General features: G+C 38.3%; 1 protein-coding gene across 3 annotated transcripts in view; it reads left to right on the top strand.

Moving 5' to 3' along the window:
- Positions 1-13391, top strand: part of LOC109047807 (protein Wnt-5b) — a 78570-nt gene that overhangs the window by 55741 nt on the left and 9438 nt on the right. For 2 of the 3 annotated variants that reach the window (XM_042721745.1, XM_042721746.1), the window contains exons 3-4: positions 10349-10479; positions 11043-11290. In XM_042721745.1, coding sequence (XP_042577679.1) covers positions 10388-10479; positions 11043-11290 — 340 coding nt within the window. In that variant the 5' untranslated portion in view covers positions 10349-10387. Of the gene's footprint in view, positions 1-9400; positions 10480-11042; positions 11291-13391 lie in introns of those variants that run through there. The other variant, XM_042721744.1, reaches the window with a different exon arrangement.

The raw sequence follows: 13391 nt of genomic DNA on the forward strand, positions 1-13391 counted from the left end.
AGCTAAAATCTGAACTAATATGTGCAAATCTAACACTGCCCACACAGCAAAAAACATCACATTTACTGTGAAGTATGCTGGTGATAGCATCACACAGTAAGGCTGTTTTTCATCAGCAGACACTGGGCATCTTGTTAAAAGAGAAGAATGGACAGTGGGGGAAAGAATACAGGGAAATATGGCAGGAGGGCCCGTTTCAAAAACAGCAAGCAGCAAGCCATATTAGTACAGGAACAACTCAAGAACAAAAAAATATATAGTCCAAGCTGTTCTTAATCCAATTGAGAATCCCTGACATTATTATTTTTTAAATTACAGTGCTCATGTTAATAACTAACCTGAATACACCTAAATGAAAATTTACCTCGAAATATATGTGTGTGTGTGTGTGTGTGTGTGTGTGTGTGTGTGTGTGTGTAATTTAATTCTAAATTATTTTATACATTTTTTAATTATTTTATCAGAATTAATGTTTTTATTATTTATTTATTAAGCCTTTTGTTTCAGGCTTTGAAATAATAATTAAAATGGGTTTGTAATTTACTTCATTAATGAAGAGTCTGAATACTTTTGCAAGACACTGAATATCTGTGTGTGTGTATTCTCGTTTATTTTTGGTTTATCTCGCCATAGCTGTCAGAGAGTATCTCTTTTAGAGAGTGCTGATTGTGGAGAAGAAAGTCGAGCTGTTTGTCTCAGTGCTGGGACTCAGAGACAGCCGTCTGCTGACAGCGCACCGAGCAGCTGTGCTGCCCTCATAATAACAATAATGAAAACCTAAATAATTTATACATTCTCGCAGAAATGCATTGTTTGCATCTGAATTAAACATAACAAGAAGGTGTATTGTGTTTGATAGAGAGAGAGATAGAAAGAGAAGTTTTAAGCATAAAGGGCTGTAAACACAGAATTTGAAAGCAGGGATTAGTACTCCACTGATGTGCTGACCTGTGAGTCTGGTCTGGTTTGTTCTCCTTCTCTTCCTGCATGGTCCCTTTTTGCCCATCTCCCGTTCTGTGTTTCTCCTTTCCACCTCTCTTGCCCCCTCCCACCCCGTTGCTGTTCCTCTCATCCACTTCAGGAAAGTGGGCTGCGCTTGTGTCCCGAGGGGTTGATCCGATACAGGTCAGGTTAATCAATCCAGGGGGAGTGAGAGGCAGTGCTGGGAGTTTTAATCAGGCCGAGACTGTGGAGACTCCGACCTCTCCACCCTCCAGCTGCCTGCTTCAAGCCAGCGTGTTTGTATGTGTGGTCACGTTTGAGGACTTGTCCTCTTTCCTCTCCCTTGGCATGTGTGCTCATGTATAAGCAGGGCTTCAGAGCATTTCTGTACCTCCATCTATCTAACCGCGTTTTGAGTGTGAGTTTGATTGAATACATTGACCAATATACCATACAAGACAATATTTGCCTACATTTTGCAACTAACAGCATAGATGTCTGAACAGCTTTACTATACTTTATGTTGATTAAAGAATCTAATAATTGAAATGTAAAGTATCCTGTCATCTGTAAAAGCTGACATATGTTTTGATGGTCACACTTTATTTTAAGGTCCAATTCTCGCTATTAAGAAACCATTAACTATGATTTTTGCCTCCATTAACTCCTAATTTGCTGCTTATTAATAGTTTGTAATGTAGTTTTTGAGTTTAGGTATTGGGTAGGATTAGGGATGTAAAATATGGCCATGCAGAATGTGCTTTTAAAGTACTAATAAACAGCAAATATGTAAATAATGCTAATAAACAACTAGTTAATAGTGAGAATTGGTCCCTATACTAAAGTTTTGATTTATGTTTATGATATTTCCCGAATAGGACAAGGTCAATGTTTATTAAACCAGTATCACAATCCAAAAACAAAAATAAATAAATAAAACAAAAATAAATAAATAAAACCAAAATAAATTTGTATATTCACATTTAAAATAAATTCAAATTCAAAATACATTAATATTTATCCTATTCCTCTTCACAAAAACAAAATAATAGTGGTTAACCCCTTCCTTGAACTTACTAATAAAATCACTGTAGGTATAGTATTGATAGAGTAAGTCTCTTTAGGAATAACAAATTTATTAATATCTGACCACAATTTCAGTAGTCATGTTTGCACTTCATAACACCATTAGGAAAACACTTTTTTTTTCTGTAGTTCTATAAATTAACCCTAGATTGTCTGCCATCTTTGATGTGCAATAAAACCTTTCCTGTGGTGAATGGGGGGCTGGGAAAAGGGAGGAGAGGAGGAGGTGGTAGGGAATGGAACGGGCTTTCCTGGGCAGCTCAGGAGGACTGATGGACAGTCAGCAGCCTGTCAGCATGTTAGGACTGAAATGGGCACTGTGCCCAGGCTGGCGGCGGCAATGAACCCCCCATACTCTACTATGATAAGAGTGAGAGACGTAGAGCGAAAGAAAAGAGGTTTATATACGAAACTGACCTGTATACTCAGACTCTAGACAGGTTCATCCAGGGTCAGATGAGCAAAGTGCATCCATTGACTTGTTTGACCCCAAAAAACAGGATCAAGCCTTTCATTTGGCTAGCTTTTTACCGTTTAATCGATGCCTTTTCACCCAATCTAATTGTGACTCTTTGATCCTGGGGTTAAATGCATTGCTCAAAAGCACAGTAATGAGTGAGCGGGATTGTGACTGCAGTCACTTGTAACCACATCCTGGGTCACAAAGCTCTCACAAGCAATCTTATGATTAGATATGGGATGTAACATGGTTTTTAGTCATGCTTAATATTGTAAAACCTAGTGTAATCTTGCTGTTTTGATCAAAGATGGACATAGATCCAAATCATCAATATGTTTGCATGCACAATTTTATCGACTGTACTTAATAAAACATGCTAAGTCATGGTAATAGGTGAAAATGGTTTATCAGGGACTTTTGCAAAAAGACATTTGGTCATAAACAGTGGTGCATCTAGTCGCAAAAAGCATTTTATTGGAAAGAAGAACCCAGTTTGCAAATGTATGCAAACATGGTTTTCATTTGGTCAGTATTCAGTGTGCATCTAGTCTGACTGTGTAGCATGTTGCACTGATTATGCTTAATAAGCTGACAGCGATGTTGCACTGATTATGCTTAATAAGCTGACAGCATGTAAGGTCATGTACATGCCTAAAACTGTGTGCTTTCATGAGGGAAAGGTCATAAACAGTGTAAGAAGAACTCGATTGCAGTTAGATATTTGCCCATTACATTTTTCATTTAAAAGGTCTTGGCTTATTCATTGTAAAAAACCAACAACCTAATAAATCAAGCAAGCCTCAATCCACAAAATAATTAAATGAAAAAAAAAGATAAATCACAGTTTCTTGTGATTCTGAGAAAAAAGTCAGAATTGCAAAATTCTACACAAACTTGCAAATATTAAAAAAACACAACTTACAAATATATTAAGTTTATATCTAGAAATTCTGACTAATTCTAACTAAACACCATATTTATAACTCACAATTTATATCTAGATTTAGTTTATATCTAGAAATTCTGACTTTTTTTATCTGAATTCTGAGTATACATCCCAGAATCCACTCATTTTCATCTCAGAAATTTGAAATATAAACTCAGAATTATGAGGAAAAAAATCTGAATTGTGAAACAAAGTTGCAATTACCTTGTTTTTATTCTTTTAATTTGAGGCAGGCTTCCATACTTTATTTCTCTATAATACCTTTTGATGCAAAAACTGAGAAAAATATTTTTTGTTTATTTTTTAGTTTATTGATTTGCATCTAAGCCCTTTTGAAGAGCTGATTTTTGATAGTAATTAAAAGACCATTTCAAAATGTCATATAAACATGGTGTTTTCCCGTTGTCAGGTTTTTTATAATGAGTTGTCCATGTAAATGCGTTTGATGCTTATTTCAGTTTGCATTTGCTGAAAGAACAAGAATATGACCCAAACTCCTCCAGTGCCATTACACCATCACCCCTCAAATCTATAACATGTGCTGTGTCCCCCACTACCCTGGGGGGACTGACCCCAGACTCGTCCCGTCCTGGTTAGGAGCGGCTGTCAGGGCACCCTTTCCCACCCCCACCATCACATGAACCTGGCAGGCACATGGTCTCTCCAGCAGCTACAGGCCCCTGACTGCTGCGTCTGTCTATTTATTAGGGAATAAAGTAGCTCTAACAGCCCCTGCGCTTTTATAGCAGGATCCCCACTGGTTCTCCACACTACACCAAGTCCTATCAGACTTCTTACTGGGAACAAATTGACAGAGAGGAAGGAGGAAGGAGAGAGTGAGAGGGGCCGCGTGCGTCATAAAAGAGAGACAGTGACTGATGTGTGGCCAGTTTGGCCTGTGTCTGTTTTCCTGAGCAGTCAGTGCAGAAAGCCATATGGGCTCGGAGGAGAGAGAGAGAGACATGCGTTCACTTTCCCAACAAGAGTAGTGTACATGAGTCATCTTCCAGCTTTAGAGAAGGAAATGAAATAGAGGGTACAATCCCAGCTTTACCCGGAAAAGGCGGCACAGAAGATGCATCCGAAGCAGCTTAATTGCCCCGAAAACATGCATTTACAGAGGCAGATTATATTTAGAAAAGACAATGTTATGAAGTTAATGTTTTTAATATAAAATTATGGATATAGAAACAAGAATAAACATATTAGGAATAAAAATGTAAAAATATTAATAAAAATTAAATGAAATGTAGTTTTATCTAAAAAATATTTTGAATAGTAGCCTATAAAAATGAAATTAAAAATGAAATTTATCTAAAAAATGTTTTTTACTTTTTTTTTAACCGTATTATATATATATATATAAAAAAGACATAAAAAAAAGACATAAAAAATGTGTTGTGATAAAGTTCAGTGGTTCATCGCCAAGTTGCTATAGTGTTGGTCAGTAGGCATATATAAATAAATAAATACAGTACTGTGAAAAGGTTTTTGCGGCCTTCCCAAAATTTTTTTTTTTTTTTTTTTTTTTTTCATATTTGTCACACTCGGATCATCAAAAACAAATTTTAATATTACACAAAGATAACCCGAGTAAACACAAAACGCAGTTTGGAAATAACGATTTCATTTATTAAGGGAAAAAAGCTGTCCAAACCTGTCTGGTCCTACTTGAAAAAGTAATTGCCCCCTAAATCTGGTTGTGCCACCCTTTGCAGCCACAACTGCAATCAAGTGTTTGCAATAACTGGCAATGAGTCTTTCACATCGCTGTGGGTGAATCTTGGGCCATTCTTCTTTGCAGAATTGTTTTAATGCAACCACATTGGAGGGTTTTCGAGCATGAAAGGATATATGTTTGTTTTACACTGGTACAAAGCACAACAGAGTTACAGGAAGAGAAAGAAACAGAACAGTGAGAGAGAGCGGCTGGAACAGAGTGAATGAATAACAGGAGAGGGAGTGCAACAGGAGGAGGAAAAGGGGTATGAAACATCTGAGAAACAGGTGTAGGATAAAGAAATAAATGCAAAATGGCAGAAGAGAAGCAAAACAAGCTGTGGGAGAGACTATACACTGAGTAAAGGAAGTGGAAGGCGAGAGGTGAAGGGCAGAAAGGAGACAGAAAGAAAGAATAAAGAACTGAAACATAAAGGAGAAAGGAGAGGGAAAATGATGGAATTTCAAGAGCGCACAGTGGGAACGCCAGGAAAATGTCTCGGAGTAAAAGCAAGCAACATGGGGTGGGAGTGACGGAGTTGACAGTAAAAGAGAGCATGAGCGGTGAGAGGCATTGTATGTGTGTGTGTTTGTGTGTGTGCAGCCCACATGTCTTTGATTTGGGAGTCTGCCTGCTATCTGGGTTAGTCACAGACAGCGTTATGGAGAGACGCTGCAGTTTTAATGATATACAGCAGGCTGCTCACTCAGACACCTCAGCACACAGATCTGTCAGGCTTGCCTCACCATTGATCTCCCAGCGGCTGCCGCAAAGCACCCTGGGAAACACAGCTGGACCGGTTAACCCCACCCCCAGCACGTGTAGAGCCCCTTCCCCATCATTTCCACCATACCCTGAACCACATGGCATTGTGTGTGAGGAAAGAGGGGGGCATTTACAGTACGTGTGACTCAACGGGGAAGCAGCAAGTTTTACAGACTTGTGAACACTTTGGTTATTATAAGTGCTGTGAATTCACAGCCAGAAAGCTGCTTCACATATGACTGTTTGATGCCGTGTGATTAAGAGCTTTCGCTCTTTATCCTGTGCCTTCGTTTTTCCTCTGTGTGCACAGAGACCGAGGCATTGGGCAGATTGTTTTGATTAGTGGCTGTTTTTATGCTAGTCGGGATCTTTGGTATGGGTGGCATCTTTTCTCTTTCAGTCTCTCTGTCTCTCTCTCGCTGGCGCCGGAGCTCTTTGTGCGCAGTTGTGTAACTGGAGGATCATCACAGAGTTCAAGAGCTCTCCTGAGCTTTAGCCAGGTTGTCTTCATCTTCGCTCGCTCGCACATTTACACACACACACACACGTCTGCTTGGCTCCGGTGTTTTCCTTGTCTTCTCTCACCTCTGTTTCTTTCCTGTTCTGTGTCAGACACTGAGCTGTTAACATGATCGCTCAAAATTAGAAAATGAAAATTCTGTCAGCAGTTACTCAAGCTTCTGTCATTATTTCTTCTGTGGGACTCAATAGGAGATGTTAAGTGGAATTTTCACCCTGCTATTTCAATGAAAGTGAATGGTGACTAGGCTCTTTAACAATAGCAGACAGAATCATATGATAGGTTTGTGTGCAGAAAAAAACCCCAAAATGAACACTCAAAGCTTATTTGTGCAGTTTGAATATGCACATTCGGTCAATCACGTGGTTAGATTTGGTCAGAAATGTTGTCTTCTCGTACAATCTTAACAATAAAGGCTTTTTATTGGCATTCATTGGCAACAAAATGACTCTCAAAGCTTATTTGGTCAATGATGCGGTCGGTTTGGTCAAAAATGTTGTCTTCTCATACATTTTTAAAAAGGAAGTTTTTTATTGGCATCTATGGTTCCATTTAGAACTTTTAACATCCATGAAAACAGAAGGTTTCCACAGAAGGTTCTTTATAGAGGAAAAAGGTACTTGACAATACAGACAAAGTCATACGATATATTTGTGTAAGGAACAAAACCAAAATGAGCTCTCAATGCTAATTTGTGCTTTTTTGGTCAATAATGTGGTCACATTCATTCAAAGACTTGGTCGTCGTCTCATACATCTCATAAACCTTTCTTTATTGGCATCTGTGGTCAAAAGAAGAACTGTTAACATCCATGTAACCATTGCACTTTACAAAAGGTTCTTTATAGTGGAAAATTGTCTTTAGATTATTAAAATGCACTTTATAAAAGAAAAGAAAAGAAAAGAGCAGCACTAACATTCTGTTAAACATCTTGTTTTATGTTCCATGCAAGCAAGAAAACAATACAGGTTTGGATGACATGAGTGTGAGTAAATGATGACAGAATTTTAATTCTCTAACTGATCTGCCAACACCTGAACCGCTCTGCTAATGTAAATCGGTACAAATCTGCAAAGCCTGTATGAAGACAGCACCCAGGTTCAGAAACCCACTGGATGCTTGGATCCTATTCATGCATGCCAGTGATGTCATCATTTACCAACCATAGCTGGCAGCGGCACAGATGGCATAGAATAGACCAACGGAGAGAGAAAGTGTCCATTTAATGTCACATTGAAATGTGTGTTATTAGCACCAATTTCAATCAGATTGAGTAATGTATAAGCAATCCATATGTGATATATGTAAGCACACTTATTGCTTACAGTTAGAGGTGACCTGCTAGAGAGGATCGAAGTGGCTCTTAATTCAAAAGACCTGGGTTCTTTAAAAATAAAATAAAATTACAGGCAGTGGTGTTTATACACGAGCTCTGGCAGCGCGTGTATTACACTAGCATTGCGCTGGGTTGCGCTGCGATTGCATGGACCTCGTGAGAAAATGGAATGCTAGTTTTGCTGTCTATTTTCATTTCTTGCTAAAGTGCGCCACCATGTGATAAGATGCAGTAATAGAATCAGGACTTTGAAGAAAGTGTGCAATAGATATGGACTCTTACAGAAACTTAATGCATTTAAAATTAGGTTCGAGATTTTTGAAAAATATTACATAATTTTACTATTTTTTATTAAATAATAATAATAGTTGTTTTGTATTGTTATTATTATAGCTACATTTACGCGTTAAATAGATTATTCAAAATTACTTCTGTTTAATTTATTTTGTCAAACTTCAAATTAATTTTATTTAGTGTTTTCTGATTAACAATTAACGTGATAGCTTACAGAATTCATACATTCAACAGTTTTTACTAGTTAAATATATTATTTTTGGCCTTTGGTTTCATAGATGGTTAAAATTAAAGGTTTTTTATTGGCATCTATGGTTCCATGAAGAACGTTTAACATCAATGGAATCTGTTCTTTAAGAATGAAAAGTTTTCATTTAATAACTGTTCACAAAAAAAGGTTCTTTGGGGAACCAACAAATGGCTCTTCTATGGCATTGCTGTGAAACCCCCCTTTGGAAACCCTTTATTCATTTATTTATTTATTTGTTTATTTGTGTAGGAACTTATTTTTAAACAGCACAATTATACGTTTTGGTCTATTATTTTATTTCATTTTATTTTATTTTATTTTAAAGTGTATTGTAATTACTTGATCAGTGCACCAGGGGGAGAAAACACCATTTACTACTAATACGTCAACTCAAATGAACCACAAACCACGTCGTGCTTAAAAATAACGCATTTTATGTGCATTATCAGATTACCCTGAAGCCAATTTGTTAGACATTCTTTGATTTTCTTTATACAGTTTTCCTCTAATCATCGTCCAGTAAATCCTAGTGTTTGAAATTATTATATACGTTGATTTTGACATTGCATTTACAAAAACGGAAGAAACCGCATTAGTGCAGTAATTATAAGCACCGCACAGTGTAAAGTAAAATAAACAGAATTTATTGCGCACTGTGCGTCAGGGTCCCAGGGTGAGGGAGGGACGTGGAGACGAGCCCAGGTCTGCGATGGGAGGCGTAAAGGTGATGGCTGGGCGTGTGGATTAGAGGAGATGAAAGGGTCCGGAGAGGCGCTTTATCATGCACAGACTGCTCGGAAATTGAGTGGCGTCTCTCACACCAATTCCATGTTCGGCCGCGTCATGCACTCAAAAGAGAGATGTGGGGGTGATGCTGGAATGGCACAAGGCTCTCTACAATTCCCAAACCTCTCCAAGAGTCTGGAGCTGTAAAACACTCATTGTATTTGCATTCCTTACAGCGCACTTCTGAAGGATAAGGTGCAATGTGGCTGTTTATGTCTGCAGTGTTGGTTATCAGCTGTAAATTCGTCTAAAACTGGTGGTGCTGATAAAACTCCCCGGTTTAGTCTTGGTTGCTGAAGTGTGAGTGGATATCTCATGCCGAAGTGCGTTTAATTCAACTGCGTCTTTTATGTGCAAAGTGATTTAGAGGGTAGCAGGACTGGAACTGTCAAAGATCACATGCGTGGCTTTTATTCCTCATGTCAAACTGGGATTTTTTTGTTTCCCCCTTGTTCGGATTTATTGCGGTAAACTATAGAGCTAAAAAGAATTGAGATTATACGCATGTGAACTTTGATGGAAGAAGGATATTTTCCAAGCCGTTAACTCTTTTATTCCATCTCCCTCTGTGAACTTTTGACTTTTTGATTTTCATAGAAATGCTTCGCGAGAATCTCTAGCTTTTCTTAATACGTGCGTTGTGTCGTAATTTACCATAAGTGCAAAACACGCTTTTGCGCACCGGAGAATCAAAGCTCTGCCGCGAATCGGATTCTCATCTGCTGCCCTCTTGTGTTGTTTGGTCTCCCCAAATACCTTACCAGTTCCTCGGCTCCCCTCGCGCTCCTCCTTCTCTTCATTGTATCCGCGGCAAAACGAAGGGGGTGCGCTGAAGTGCGAGCAGAAGGAGGGAGGGTTAAGTTGTGCCATAGAAGCGCAGAGGTGTTAGTTCACATCGAGAGAACCGGCAGAGACAGAGGGGGGAGAGAGTTTGGACCATATATAGTTGCACTTATGTCTTTTTTATCGTTCGTTTTAACTTCCATCCATGTGGCGCTTATGTCCATTACGCACCGACATCCACTTTCGTTGCGTTTTATGAAGCGGAGTTTGAAAAGAACATGTCAGACTCCGTTAGTGCCTCAGGTCGTCTAGGTGTTTTTTTACGCACAGCTGGTGTTTAAAACTGAACTGGGGCGAAATTGAGGGGATTCAGAGGCACTGGACTTTCTTTTTTAGTCAAGTTACTAAAGGAAGCAGCTCCTCCAAGTGGATTACTATTATTTCCTAAATGTTTCCCCAGAGGAGGCTCTTCGCGTTCCTATTTCTTGGACGAGGAAGGATGGATGTGAGAATGAACCAAGGACACCTACTTTTGGCAGTGACTCTCATCGTCTGCAACTCACAGCTGCTGGTGGTCGCCAACTCATGGTGGTAAGATCAGATTGTATTTGCAAACTAATTTAGGTTACATATCTATATTTCTAAAGAATATCTTATTGAGATATGTGTCTTTGTGAAGGATGAAACAATGCATAAGAAAACTGTTAACTGAGAACAAATGTGAAGGCTTTGTCACAATATTTACCTTGGGCAACAAATGGTCAAACTGTTTGTAAATAAGGGCATTCAAGGCAACATGTCCTGAGGACAACAGGTTTTTCCAACAGTTTTCAATCTGATAATAAGTTACAGACACCATTAAAGCTGTGCAATCCATAACTTAATATCACACAAAAAAAAGAATTTGCTTGAAATTAAACTGGCACATTATTATCGCATTGAATCACAGGTTTAGAGTTTGACTTACGTAAAAACAGTACAATACTTACTACTACAATATCTTATTGCTTTCTCAAAAAAAAATATGAGTTTCTCATGAGTATAACCTAATTAAGTTTTACACTATAAATAATGATTTTGTGTCATGCATGCTACAGATTAGTTGTCCACACTGTATTTGGCTGATGGTCTGTGCTTTGGTCTTACTTTCTCAGGTCATTAGCCATGAACCCCATCCAGAGACCGGAGATGTACATCATTGGAGCACAGCCCCTGTGCAGCCAGCTGACGGGCCTGTCTCAGGGTCAGAGGAAGCTCTGCCAGCTCTATCAGGACCATATGGTTTATATTGGAGAGGGGGCAAAGACGGGCATCAAGGAGTGTCAGTATCAGTTCAGGCAAAGGCGATGGAACTGTAGCACGGTGGACAACACATCCGTGTTCGGCCGCGTCATGCAGATAGGTGAGTCAGTGTGATGATGCTCACATAATGCACTTGGAACAAGTATCTAAATTTATTAACTGCACAAAAATAAAGCATGCAGCTTTTGAATGCATGCCTGCTTTGACATTTCAGACCACAGTGTACTTTTGAATTAGAAGGGTCTACAAATAGTTCATGCATTTTGTTCAGAATTGTCAACTATTAATGAAAGTTCTTAAGTAAATAATCACATGGCTAGCTGAATAATTCTAGTTTGCCCTTCTGAAAGATGATATCTGTGTTAAAGCTTCATAAAAAGAATACATAAAAGATGAAAAAAAAATTAGTATTTATATCTGCCATATTTGGTAGATATATTATTTAAGGGTCGATTTTATTTTATTTTATTTTTTGTCTATTTCTGTTATATTTTAGTGTCTGTCATATGAATCATGATCACAAATAATGTAAAGAAAAAAGTGTTCAAGTTTTATAGACTATTTTAAATAAGACAGGGAATATAAATATCCATTTGTTCATGTATTATCTTCAAAAACATATGAAACTATGGTACTTTGCCAACTTTTTATTTGAGCAACTTGGCAATTTTAAAAAGTATTAAAAAACAAAAAGCGCATATAAGCGCATGGTTTAATAAACGTTTTTGGTAAAGGTATAGTTTTGTTTAGTTATATGTAGCCTACATGTAAAGTGTAAATGGTGCGCGCTTAGCATGCATTGAACTGCTCCCCTTTTTACGCGCTGCGCTCATAACATTGTTTGCTGTTTAAAAATAATGGGTGGTCTATATTAGTTTATGCATGCATGTTTGCATTCGTGTAGATCTTTTATACAGCATATTTAAATGTAGAAAGTTTCTCCAGATAGTGTCAATACTTCATTTAGCCTGTAATCAGCGTGTAGGCTACTTGAATCGAATGCATGCTCGTTTGCGTCTCGATCTCTCACAGAAGACGGCGCTCGTTACCTCAATTGAGTGTTAGTTCCGCTCATCAGTGAAACAAGGTGTAAGACGCGACATGCCCCCTCTCATGCCCCACAAATAGCACGGGACTTATTTGCAGTCAATCGCGAGGTTTATATTGAGGTGTTAGTCGGGCCATTGTCCAGCGTCGCTTTTGAAATGCAATGACACGATGACACAGAGTCGGGATATCCGGGACTCTATTTGAAGTCTGGGCACCAAAGGCCAATAAAAGTGGCCCTCCGAATTCAATAGGCGCATCTTTGGAATGCAGGTACACACCCGTTTATGCGCGGCGCTTTGTGTGTTTGATACTGTGAAACCGGCAACGATTTTTCATACAATTTTAAAATACTTTCCTCTTTCTGTATAGTGTGTTATATCTATCTATCTATCTATCTATCTATCTATCTATCTATCTATCTATCTATCTATCTATCTATCTATCTATCTATCTATCTATCTATCTATCTAAGATTTGCTCTACAGTAGGCTAAGTAGTTTGATCTATATTTTTACATACTGAAAGTAGAGCTGAAAAACCATAAAATCAGGTAAATTAATGAAAAATTAACAAGCTTGGGGTGAAACATTAACATTCTAAGCCTTCTGCAACTGTCATACATTTTTTGTGCTTTTTTAATAAACAGTTACTTGTGGTCCAGCTAGTCAGGGGCAAGTTCACTTTCATTAAGGCATTGAGAAAGGCCAGATCATTTAAAAGGAATTCTCAGGGCCTGGAGTTTAAAAAACGTTTTTTTTTTGACAAATTTCCTCTCATAATTACTGTGTCGCTGAGCATTGATACAAAGTGCTTATCTCTAAATATGGTTGTACCAGCACTTTTTAACATGTTTAAACAGCTTTTAAACGTTAAACGCTATTAACTGTATTGCCTGTGCTGTTGAGGTATGTGAAATCTGCATTCCAGATGGCTTATTAGATGGGTGGGGGGGGGAATCAGGTAACACATGCACAACAGATGCGAAAAAGAGCACAAATTTTTATAAACCTAGCGCCTCTTTGGCAGGAAAGCTTTGTGGGTTATCGTGTGCCTCATATCAGGTGTACCAACACTGGAAAACGTCTCTTTTCGCTTGCGTTTCAATATATATCCATTGAGATATCTATAACAATGGAACAATGAATCAGTGC

This window comes from Cyprinus carpio, chromosome B4, assembly GCF_018340385.1.
Source record: "Cyprinus carpio isolate SPL01 chromosome B4, ASM1834038v1, whole genome shotgun sequence".
In the NCBI taxonomy this organism is placed as follows: Eukaryota; Metazoa; Chordata; class Actinopteri; order Cypriniformes; family Cyprinidae; genus Cyprinus; species Cyprinus carpio.